This window comes from Bos indicus, chromosome 14 (assembly GCF_029378745.1).
Source record: "Bos indicus isolate NIAB-ARS_2022 breed Sahiwal x Tharparkar chromosome 14, NIAB-ARS_B.indTharparkar_mat_pri_1.0, whole genome shotgun sequence".
In the NCBI taxonomy this organism is placed as follows: domain Eukaryota; kingdom Metazoa; phylum Chordata; class Mammalia; order Artiodactyla; family Bovidae; genus Bos; species Bos indicus.
The window spans coordinates 1777261-1789301 of record NC_091773.1 but is presented as its reverse complement, the minus strand read 5'-3'; the positions used below and the strand labels follow the sequence as shown (position 1 = coordinate 1789301).

The 12041-nt window shown below is 48.3% G+C and overlaps 1 protein-coding gene across 1 annotated transcript; it reads right to left on the bottom strand.

Annotated features, from left to right (window-relative positions):
* Positions 1–10079: 10079 nt before the first annotated feature.
* On the bottom strand, positions 10080–11789 carry LY6D (lymphocyte antigen 6 family member D). Its single transcript, XM_070802312.1, has 3 exons — positions 11665–11789; positions 10799–10897; positions 10080–10615 (listed from the first exon to the last, which is right to left on the bottom strand). The coding sequence occupies exons 1-3, from the start codon at positions 11714–11716 to the stop codon at positions 10380–10382; spliced, it is 387 nt and encodes a 128-aa protein (XP_070658413.1). The 5' UTR covers positions 11717–11789; the 3' UTR covers positions 10080–10379.
* Positions 11790–12041: the final 252 nt, after the last annotated feature.

The window sequence follows — 12041 nt, the reverse complement described above, 5'->3', positions numbered from 1 at the left end:
GTTCTAGATTGAGAGGTTAATTGTAAACTTGGCAGAGGAACTTAGTTTCTGTTCTGTTTCTATTTCAATTTTCCTCAGGGAAATGAAATAACAACTGCTCTGGTTATGTCCTGCTGAAGTGGGGAGTGCTGCTGCTGCTGCTAAGTCGCTTCAGTCGAGTCCGACTCTGTGCGACCCCAGAGACGGCAGCTCACCAGGCTCCCCCGTCCCTGGGATTCTTGTAGTCCTGCCTAATTTGGGGAATGGACACAGAGTTGGAAATAATCTTGAGTTCAAGATTGACGTCAATATTTTGTATTAAGAAAATGTTGTATCTCTTTGATTGCTTTGCTCTAGCAACCTGGACAACCATTTGAAAATTATTAGACATAACTGCAATGAAGATAATGGTTAAAACACACCTTTGTAGTCTTTTTCAAAGAAGTCTTCCTGTCTTTTGATGGCAACCAGGAAAAATAAGTTTTGGAGTGTTTGCTCTTTACATATATTCAGTAACCAAGTAGTCTTTTGCTGGGAGGCTGTAGGTTGAGTTGTCTCATTTGCTACTGTTTTTGTTGTTCAGTTACTTAGTCATGTCCAACTCTTTGCAACTCCATGGACTGTGGCACGTCAGGCTTGTCTGTCCTTCACCTATCTCCCTGAGTTTACTCAAACTCATGTCCACTGAGTCAGTGATGCCATTCAACTATCTCATCCTCTGTCGCCCTCTTCTCCTCCTGCCCTCATTCTTTTCCAGCATCAGGGTCTTTTCCAATGAGTCACCTCTCTGCATCAGGTCACCAAAGTATTGGAGCTTCAGCTTCAGCATCAGTCCTTCCAATGAATATTCAGGGTTGATTTCCTTTAGGGTTGACTGGTTTGATCTCTTTGCAGTCCGAGGGACTCTCAGGAGTCTTCTCCAGCACCACAGTTCAAAAACTATTGTTTTTAAAGTAGGATAAAGATTTCATAGTTACAAGAAGACCTCAAGACCATAAGGTTGCAGTTGGCAGCCGCTAGTAGGTACTGTTTTAAAAATGGCTGATGGTGTCCTCAAGTCTGATGAAGTTTAGAGAACTCAAGTTTTCAGTAATCCAGAAATATGTCTGAACCCATATCCACACTGACAATCTAGTTCCACTTTGGATGTCTGAACCACAGTTATTCCATTCTGATTTTTCCATGTAATTTTTAATGGGTAAAGCAGATGTACAATGCATGTTTAATAGGCCACAAACAGGCTGTTTTGGTTAGCCTAAAGTTCAAAACAATCATGTATAAGCCAGAATGATTTCCCATACTTGAACATGCAAAAATTTCTTCCATCATTTTCCCCCTTTGATTGCAAATCTTTCCATAAATGGCATTGGCCATCAATATATTTTTCCCGTGTTGCCAGAGTGACACAGTTACCTGCTCTGGTCCGTCTACTTCCCTCGGTGCTACAGACCTCTTTGTTTACATGTTTGCCTACTTGTCCATGTTGGGGGGAAACTAATCAGATATCGTGAATCGGCTCAGAGATACGCGAATGGGGAAGTGCTTTGTAGGCTATGCTGTTCATCATTTATCCCCAATTGTCACACAAGCACTGTACATGTGCTTTAAGCAGTGCACTTAAAAGATGCAGTGATACACGTCTGTGACAGCTTCACTAGAGAATTTTCTTTTTTAATCCTGAACATTGGGGTCAAAAGCATGGTTAAAAGTAAAACGATAACTTTCCATTTTGATAGGAAGACAACCATTTGGTAGACAGTGCAGTTGGATTAGTTGGATGGTTCTTACAGGCTTGGTCCAGATTTTAAAATCAGCTGTCTTCTACTGTTGTCTTCTTCTCATCTTAATATGGGTGTTATTTGGGGTCAATAGTCTTTTCTATAGACAGGCCAATGCACAGGCCTTTCTCAAGTGGGAAATATGAATTTTCAAGAGTCAGTTCCCTTCAGTATTGTCCCACAGGTACTAGTTAAGAGTGCCTGATATGGGTCGTTTTATTTAGTTTGGAGACAGTCCTTTAAAAGACGCCTTTTCTAGCATCCGTAATCTCTTAGTTGTAAATCACAGGGCATCTGATCTTCATGCAAAGGTAGATTATTGTGATTAGCTTCAGAAACAAGCTCCGAATATTCTTCTACTAATTCAATTAAATCTTATAATAGCTTAACAGAACAACAAAGAGTCATCTTGGACATAGCAAAGCCTCAGTAAATATAAAACTTCAATATCCACAAAGGTATACTATTGAAATAAAGTTTTTCTCTCTAGATTATCCTCATTTTTATTAAATCCAGCCAAATCAAGGCTGATTTGTTCCAAATAAGTCTGGTTTCAATAAACATGGCCTGCTTATTCATATAAATGTAATTGCTCATATAGGCTCTTTTAAGCCTTCAGATTTTACCTGTGCTTCTCTGGTGGCTCAGATGATAAAGAATCTGCCTGCATTGCAGGAGAATTGGGTTTGATCCCTGGGTCGGGAAGATCTCCTGGAGAAGGGAATGGCTACCCACTCCAGTATTCTTGCCTGGAGAATTTCATGGACAGAGGAGCCTGAAAGGCTATAGTCCACGGGGTTGTAAAGAGTTGGACATGACTGAGCAAATAACAAACACATCTCTTCCTTTGGTTCTGACTCATTCGAAAAGACCCCGATGCTGTGAGGGATTGGGGGCAGGAGGAGAAGGGGACGACAGAGGATGAGATGGCTGGATGGCATCACCGACGCGATGGACATGGGTTTGGGTGGATTCTGGGAGTTGGTGATGGACAGGGAGGCCGGGTGTGCTGTGGTTCATGGGGTCGAAAAGAGTCGGACACGACTGAGTGACTGAATTGAACTGAACTGAACATCTAGATTCTTGTATATGTCAAGAGACAGTTTTTTCCAGTCACTTGATAAAGTTGCTTAGACCTCAAGGGCCTCCAATTTTTGAAGAAATCAGGCAGAGAGAAAAGAAAAATATTTTAATTTTATCCACAGGTGTTTATTACCAGATTTTTATAAATCAAAAGTCGTTTGAGGAAAAGGGCTTTTCTATATCTGAAAAACAGATTAGAAGGCATTAGTATGTCAGACAAGTCATAAAAATTATAATCATATTTAGCTGTTCATTGAATCCCATATAATTAATCTTTGTTCTGTTTGAGTCCAGTTTTTCCGTTAGTGGCATTGACCCTGCCTAGTGATTGAAGATCATAGTGACAGGGATAATTTCAAGAAGTTTGTGAATTTTTTCTTAAGGTTACTATGATTTGTCCAGTTAAGTGGGTGTCTTGATCACTAGAGATTGTAGAAATTATATTCCAGATGGGAAACATATTTTCTAACCTTTTCTTTTTCATTGTGAGGACATCAGCCCTGAAACCAGGGAAGGCTTTAACCCTTCAGACAGGAAATGCGGTTTGTCAGGGAGCTGGGAAAAAGCCAAGCAGCCGTCTTGGATTTCCCATACGCTTGATTTTTTTTTTAGTTTACAGTTATTGTTTATTCATTTTAAATTCCCTGATTTAGGAGTAGACTGTTGTCATGTTTTAAGGATATCAGGATAGCAAAAGTCTGACAACAAGGGGTTAATTTTTTGTAGACACAGAATGAGCTTTATCTATGCGTGCCATAATCTTCATAAATCATTGTGAAATAATACTCATTTACTTTATCAAAGTAACAGAAGATTTTAAAAACAAATATAAATCACTTGAAGGCAAAGAAATCTGTATAGCCTGTTGTTAAAAGCTGCATTCCAAGAAAACTTTATTCTCTTAACAGAGAAAGCCAGATTCCCGTCTGGTATCAGTTCATTGTTGATAACAAAATTTGTTCATCTAGTTAATTTTAGTTTAATCTTAGAAAGACCCTTCAATAAATCTTGAAGAGGTAGTATTTTTGTAAAGGCATCAGAGTGAAACTATATCTTTCTATAATGAAAAAAGGCTCAAGAAGGCAGGTATAAAATCTGATTACAATGAAACTGACAAGGTAACTTGGTTACTACTGTGACATGTGATAGACAGTAACTAGAATTATGACTGATAATATTTTACCAATACATATTAAATCTTTATGAATTCTATATAATTTCTAGATTATCTCCATTAGTAACATTTACCACACAATATAACCTGAGAAGATTTATTACTTATTTGACAGTATTTCCCATGCACCTTTAACATACCAAATTAACCTAATTAGTTTAATATCTTTCTTTGGGATGCCTCAAAAGTCCTCTGAAGCACCCCAAAGTTAGTCAGAGATCAAAAGAAGTTCATCAGAATTTGCTTTTAGGAAGTTCCATCAAAAAATATTAGAGAGTTTAGAACATTCAGTCAGATTGGATCATCAGTCACTGTGAAAAAATAGTTATTCTTGCAGCCAGAGTAACAATAAAAGAGATTGGCTCAAGATGGTGGAGCAGAAGGACGTTCGATAATCTCTTGAAAGAACCAAAGTCGCAAATAGCTGTTAAACAACCATTGATCAGAGGATGCTGGAACCCATCAGAAAAAGATACCCACATCCAAGCTCAGAGAGCAAGCCATAATGAGATGGTAGTGAGTGAGTGAGTCAGTGAAGTCGCTCAGTCGTGTCTGACTCTTTGCGACCCCATGGACTGTAATATACCAGGCTGCTTTTTCCATGGGATTTTCCAGGCAAGGGTACTGGAGTGGGTTGCCATTTCTTTCTCCAGAGGATCTTCCCCACCCAGCGATCGAACCTGGATCTCCCACACTGCAGCCAGACGCTTTACCATCTGAGCCACCAGGAAAGCCGTAATGAAATGGTAGGAGGGGCACAATCATGATTAAATTAAATCCCACACCCACCAGATGGGCACCCTACAAATGGGAGAACAGCACCAAAGAAGTTCTCGAACACTAATGAAGGTTCTGAGCCCTACATCGGACTTTCCATCCCGGGGATCCGGCAAAAGGACTAGCAATCCCCAGGGAATCTGAGCTTGAAGTCCAGTGGGATTGGATTGCAGGATTTCCACAGGACTGGGGAAAACAGAGACTCCACTCTTGCAGGGCACAGGCGAAACCTTGTGTGCACCAGGAACCAGGGGAAAGGAGCCGTGATCCCACAGGAGACTGAGCCAAACCTACCTGTGAGTGTTGGAGGGCCTCCTGCGGAGGTGAGGGTAGGCAGTGGCTTGCCACGGGAACAGGACACCGGCAGCAGCAGTCCTGGGAGGTGACCCTTGGTGTGAGCCCTCTTGGAGATCGCCGTTAGCCCTACTGTAGAGCCTGTAGTCTCCAGGGCTGAGTCCCCTCAGGCCAACAACTAACATGGAAGGAGCCCAGCCCATCAGCGGACAATTGGTTTTAAGTTTTACTGAGCATGGTCTGCCACCAGAGGGAGACCCAATTTTCTCCGACACCAGTTCCTCCTATCAGGAAGCTTGCCTTTTCGCCTTATCCACCAGAGGGCAGACAAACTACAAGAAGCAAGCAAGCAAGAAGAACTACAATCCCGCAGCCTCCAGAATGGAAACCCGCAGTCACAGAAAGCTACTCAGAATGAAAGAGCACAGGACTGTCTTCCAGATGAAAGAACAAGATAAATCCCCAGAGAAAAAGCTAAATGAAGTGGAGATAAGCAATCTTCTGAGAGGGTAACAGGCAGGAAGGTCAGGGGTCTCCAAACGGAGGAAAGAGGCTGCAAGTGTCAGACATTTTTTATCTCTCTCTTAAGCAGCAGGAGGAAACAAACCAGTGTTATATATTTTTTTTTCCCTTCTCTATACAAATTTAGAAAGAGGTTTCTCTTAAAATTCTGTGTTGCCATAATGACACCTGGTCCCACCTGAACTTATCTTGTCTTAAATCTTGAGCTAACCAATGCATTTTCCTTACGGAAATATTTGTCTTAAGCTATGTTATTGTGCTTTGCATTTACCCTAGACTCTGTCTTCAAGTCAGTTCCGCCTAAGGGCTCAGAACCTACTTGATAAACTAGTTTGTTATACTTATCTATGTTCTCCTAATCTATGTTAATGAAACTATATATTTGTATGGAAATCTGCTTTTCTTCAGGATTCATGTCAATCGTTTTATATGCCCTGGATGACTCACTTGGTGCCAATGTTATCTCAATGCATGTTGTGGGTGAGGAGCCTGGCACCATTCACTGAGTTTTGAGACATTTCCTTTCTCTCATTAGCAGACTGCTAACATTCAGCTAAAGACTAGCAGGGGGGCACTCTTTCTGCTCCCTTCTGACGTCTATGTCAGAAGCTTTCTCTCTTTTATACTTTAATAAAACTTTATGACACAAAAGTTCTGAGCAATCAGGCCTCGTCACTGGCCCCGGATTGAATTCTTTTCCTCCAGAGGCCAAGAATCCCGGCGTCTTTTGTGGTTCAGCAACAACCTTTCACTTCCAGAAAAAGAATTCAGAATAACGACAGTGAAGATGATTCAGGAGCTCGGAAAAAGAATGCAAAAGATGCAAGAAATGTTTACCAAAGACCTGGAAGAACTAAAGAAGAAAAAACAGAGATGAACAATACCCTAGAAAGAATCAATAGCAGAATAACAAGGGCAGAAGAATGGATAAGTGACCTGGAAGATAGAATGGTGAAAATCACTAAAGCAAAACAGAATATGGAAAAAAGAATAAAAAGAAATGAGAACACTATAAGAGACCTCTGGGACAACATTAAATGCACCAACATTTCACATTATAGGGGCCCTAGAAGGCAATGGTACCCCACTCCAGTACTCTTGCCTGGAAAATCCCATGGACGGAGGAGCCTGGTAGGGTGCAGTCCATGAGGTCACTAAGAGTCAGACACGACTGAGCGACTTCACTTTCACTTTTCACTTTCATGCATTGGAGAAGGAAATGGCAACCCACTCCAGTGTTCTTGCCTGAAGAATCCCAGGGACGGGGGAGCCTGATGGGCTGCCGTCTATGGGGTCGCACAGAGTTGGACACGACTGAATCAACTTAGCAACAGCAGCAGCAGCAGGAGAAGACAAAGAAAGAGAAAGGACCCGAGAAAATATCTGAAGAGATAATAGCTGAAAAGGTCCCTAACGTGGGAAAGAAAACAGTCAACCAGGTCCAGGAAGTGCAGAGAGTCCCAGGCAGGATGAACCCAAGGAGGAACACAAGTGTACACAGTAATCAAACTGATGAAAATTAAAGAGAGGTAAAACATTAGGAAGAGTTCCCAGAGCTCACACAAGGTTGGAGGACAAACCTCGTGTCGACTGAAAAGCAAAACAGAGCCCGGCACAACCTAAAAGCCACGCGTTAATGTTTTATTTGGGGACCCTGCTGAGGACTACTGGGGCTTCCCTGGTGGCTCAAAGGGTAAAGAATCCGCCTGCAATGCAGGAGACCCAGGTTCAATCCCTGGGTCAGGAAGATTCCCCTGGGAAAGGGAATGGCAACCCATTCCAGTATTCTTGCCTGGAGAATTCCATGGACAGAGGAGCCTGGTAGGCTATGGGATACCAAAGAGTTGGGCACAACTGAGTGACTAACATCTCCACTTTAGCTATCTAGGGCCAGTATCCTGTTTTCCTCCACCCTGAATTCCCCTCAGGGAAATCATCAAACCCATGGAACCCAGAAGTTCAGTAAACTTCAAGCACAAGAAATTGAAGAAAACTATACCAAAGCAGAAAGTGAAGAGGAACTAAAAAGCCTCTTGATGAAAGTGAAAGAGGAGAGTGAAAAAGTTGACTTAAAGCTCAATGTTCAGAAAACTAAGATCATGGCGTCTGGTCCCATCACTTCATGGGAAACAGTGGAAACAGTGTCAGACTTTATTTTGGGGGGCTCCAAAATCACTAAAAATGGTGACTGCAGCCATGAAATTAAAACACGCTGACTCCTTGAAAGGAAAGTTATGACCAACCTAGATAGCATATTCAAAAGCAGAGACATTACTTTGCCACCAAAGGTCCGTCTAGTCAAGGCTATGGTTTTTCCAGTGGTCATGTATGGATGTGAGAGTTGGACTGTGAAGAAAGCTGAGCACCGAAGAATTGATGCATTTGAACTGTGGTGCTGGAGAAGACTCTTGAGAGTCCCTTGGACTGCAAGGAGATCCAACCAGTCCATTCTAAAGGAGATTGGTTCTGGGTGTTCTTTGGAAGAAATGATACTAAAGCTGAAACTCCAGTACTTTGGCCATCTCATGCAAGAGTTAACTCATTGGAAAAGACTCTGATGCTGGGAGGCATTGGGGGCAGGAGGAGAAGGGGACAACAGAAGATGAGATGGCTGGATGGCATCACAGACTCGATGGACGTGAGTTTGAGTGAACTCCGGGAGTTGGTGATGGACAGGGAGGCCTGGGGTGCTGCGATTCATGGGGTAGTAAAGAATTGGACACGACTGAGCGACTGAACTGAACTGATACCAAAGCACCTTGTGTGATGAACTGCTTAAAACCAGTGGTAAGGAGAAAACACTAGAAGCAGAGATTATATGATGCACAGAGGATTGAAGATAGGGATGCCAGCAGATTTCTTGTCAGAAACAGTGAAGCCAATGCAGTGAAGCAATGTTTGAAATACCAAAGCACAAAAGCAAGACGAACAACTTGGAGTTACGTGCCCAGTGAAAACATCTCTGAAAAGTGAAGGGGAAATACAGTTTTCAGACATGCAAAAGCAGAAAGAATTCCTTTCTAAAATTAAAAAAGAAAAGAAAAGACAGAGGAAGAAAAGAAAAATCAAAGAGCTCTGCTTAATAAAGTAACAAAGGAGATAAAATGGAATCACAAAAGATTAATCTCTTCACAGAAGAGAAGACAGAAAAGAGAGGAAAGGAAAAAAGAACAGATGGACAGAGAACAGGGAAGGCAGGATGAAAGCCTTAAACCCATGCCACCTGCATTCACACTGAATGGTCCAAACAGAGGTCACTACTTTAGCTGCTGGAGACACAGACACCGGGCAGGCGGCTGCTGTCCAGCAGCTCTGGAAGGCTACCCTGCCCTTCACTGCTGCCCTCACTCACAGACGCTGCTCCTGCTTGGGGGCGATTGGCGCTCCCAGGAATTGGAAGGCACCTCCCACCTCTCAGCTCCTCCTGGGCCATGTGGCCTGGGTTGTCCCTTGAGGGATGTCCCCTCTGTGGAGCCTTTCCTGGTCCCACATGGCAACAACCTCCTCTGTTTGGAACTTCGCCGGCTGCCCCGGGCTTCCAGGTGGGGGGTGGGGGTCCCCTGTGGAATCACCGTCCCTTCCCTCCAGGTGAACGTCCCTGTCCCTGCTCCCCACCTCTTGACCCAAAGCCCAGCCACACGGGCAGACTGCCGTGGGGTCCCCTGAGGGCAAGGCACAGTCCTCGCCTGGCGCGACGCAGTCCCTCTGCCCGACCTCTGTGGCCCGCGTGTCTGACCCGCTCTTTCCACTCCCTGCTGCGGGTTCCGGGGCGCCCAGGGCCCCTAGTGGGCTCCGAGTTAGGGGCGGGGCAGCCTCCCTTAGCAGCTCCTCCCAAGGCCCGGCTCCCGCGTGTGGCCACCGGGTGGCGCACTGGTCCTCGGAATATTCCTGACACAGAAGGAGCGGCGGCCGGATCGCTGGCCCTGCGAGGGCGGAGAGGGAGAAGCCAGCTTCGGCCAGGCGCCGGGACCTCGGACCTCCGACACTGCGACGCGCTGGATTCCCCGGGCGCGCGCAGCTGGTACGCGTAGGGCTCCCAGGCTCCGGGAGCAGAAGGGTCTTGCTCAAGACGACCTGGTAGGACAAAGCGGGATCCTAGAGACCCTGGGCCGGCAGGGCTTGGATGTGGGCGCTGGGTAAGGGCTGGCAGGGTGGGCGGGGTGTTCCCCCGGGTGGTCTCAGGCAGTCAGGTGGAGAGCTTGGCCTGCCCATCACGGCTGCACCCACGAGCTCCTGCGCCCTGCTTCTCAGGTCTCCCTCAGGAGGGCCTTCCTTGTCTGGGGCTGCAGAGGAGGGGCCTGGGGAGGGCCATGTCCCCTCCAGCAAGGCAGGGTGACGGCGGCACTTCAGGCCTTGTGCATGCTGCCAAAACTGGCTCTGGGTGACAAGCCCTGGGACTTGGGGGCCTGTGTGTGCGGATGACCGTCGCCCCCCACCCCCTCCACTCCGGAATAGCACTCACACGACCACACTGGTTTTCAGTCATTTATTCCAACGCTGGGCTTTGAATAGAAAAACAAACAGAAACCAAACAGATGAAGATGAAATCAGGAGGGAGCGGAAGGCCTCCTGTCCCCTCCCCCACCCCGCTGCTCTGGGAGGGAGGCGCCTCGTCTTGTGCCAGGGCGGCTCCAAGCCTTCAGCTCTTCCTGCCCCTGCGCCACCCGCCTGGCCCCAGACCTTCTGCAGAGACCCCAGCCCCGGGTGTCTGAGCCTCCATGAGCCTCCATCCTGGCCAGGGAGAGGAGGGGGTGGGGCCCTGGTTCTGGGGGTCACAGGCCAGGGGCCCAGAGGAGGGCGAGGAGGCCGCAGGCCAGCGCCAGGCCGAGGTGGGCACTGGTGCGGGCGGGCGCGGCGCTCTGCCAGCTCTGCAGAGCCTCATTGCACAGGTCGCTATTGCAGCACAGGGTGGTCTCCTGGCCCTTGCTGACTTGGCCCTGCTGGTTGTTCATGGGCGTGCACCACACTGAGCAGTTCTTCTCCACCAGGTTCCCAGACAGAGGCTCCACTGGGGATGGGTGGGCAAGGTCAGGCCAGGTGGCACCCCATCCCCCAGGGCCTCCCAAGTCCCACCTTCCATCGCCACCAGGACCAGACTGTCACTGAGATCTCTTCCACCAGCCTCCCCAGGGATGATCCTCAAGCCCCAGGGTGCCCCACAGGGCCTCCTTCCCTCCCCCAGATGGCTCACCCCTGATCACAGTCTTGCAGAAGCTGGAGCTGGCTGAGCAGACCTGCGGTTTCTTGCAGTTGCTGGAGCTGGTGCACACGTGGCAGCGGAGTGCCTGGGCTGGGGAGAGAGCCAGGGCTTCAGCAGGCTCCAGGGAGCCCTCCCAGAGAGGCTGGGGAGACCCCTGCTAGACAGAGCTCTCTGCTGCCCCTGCCCTGGGCCAATCGCTCTGAGGTCCCCGGGCCCCACCGGGGCTCACATCTTGCACACAGCCCCGGGAGGCAGGAGGTAACGTCCCCATGGGCTGGGGCCCTGGCGCCTGCCCCTCCCCAGGAGCTGTCCAGCACTGGGCGTCTCTAGAGGACTGGCGAGGCGGCCAATATGGCTGCACTGAAGACCCTTCCCCAGGGGCATCAGAGGCTCTGGGGTGTGCTAACAGCAGCTCACAGGACCTGGCTGCTGTCCCCTCCCCGGGGACTGTCTCACAGCGGGCAGCCCACGGTGAGGACCTGAGGCGGAGTCGGCACCCTGGGGACTGTCAGTTTGGCCATGCTGAGCCTGCAGGGGGATGGGCGACCCTGGGAGGGCCCTGGGGCCTGGGAGGGCATTGGGGCTGGCCTCTGGCCTCTGTCTTTCTCGGGGAGAAGCATATCAAGACAACCCCCAGCATTGCTCCCTCTCCGCGTATCTGATTCTCTAGGTTGACTCTAAGATTCTCTGATTCTGAAATATTGTAAGTCTGTGATCCCACCAAGTTAAGGTGCGGGGTTTACTTTGTTCTAGCCCCCGCAAGCCCAGGGTTCTCCGTGCCTAGAGGGAAGCCACTCCAGGCTTCCAGGGTCTGGCTTCCCACTCCCCCAGCCCCCACCCCCCACCCAGCCCTTCACCTGGCCCAGCGGCCGCAGCCAAGGCGACGAGGAACAGCAAGACTGTCTTCATCTTGGGGCGCCTCTGGGAGCACTGGCGGCCCCCTTCTCTGGAGGCCTTATAGTTGGGACAGGTGCCGGTGGGAGGGGCGGGGACCTGCCCCACCCTGCCTGGCCCACACCCTCCAGCCCAGCACACCCCTGCCTGCCAGCTGCAGGGCTGTCTGTCCCTCTCCACCTCCCGCCCCCTCCCCCTCGTCAGGCTGTAGACAGAGGTGTCAGCTGGGTCTTCAGCTCACTCTGCTCTCACCCTCTGCCCAGCTCTGGTCGCTGTCTCCGACCCCCACCCTCAGATAGGGTCACAGAATCCCAGGTCTGTGCAGGTGCCCTGGGGGTGC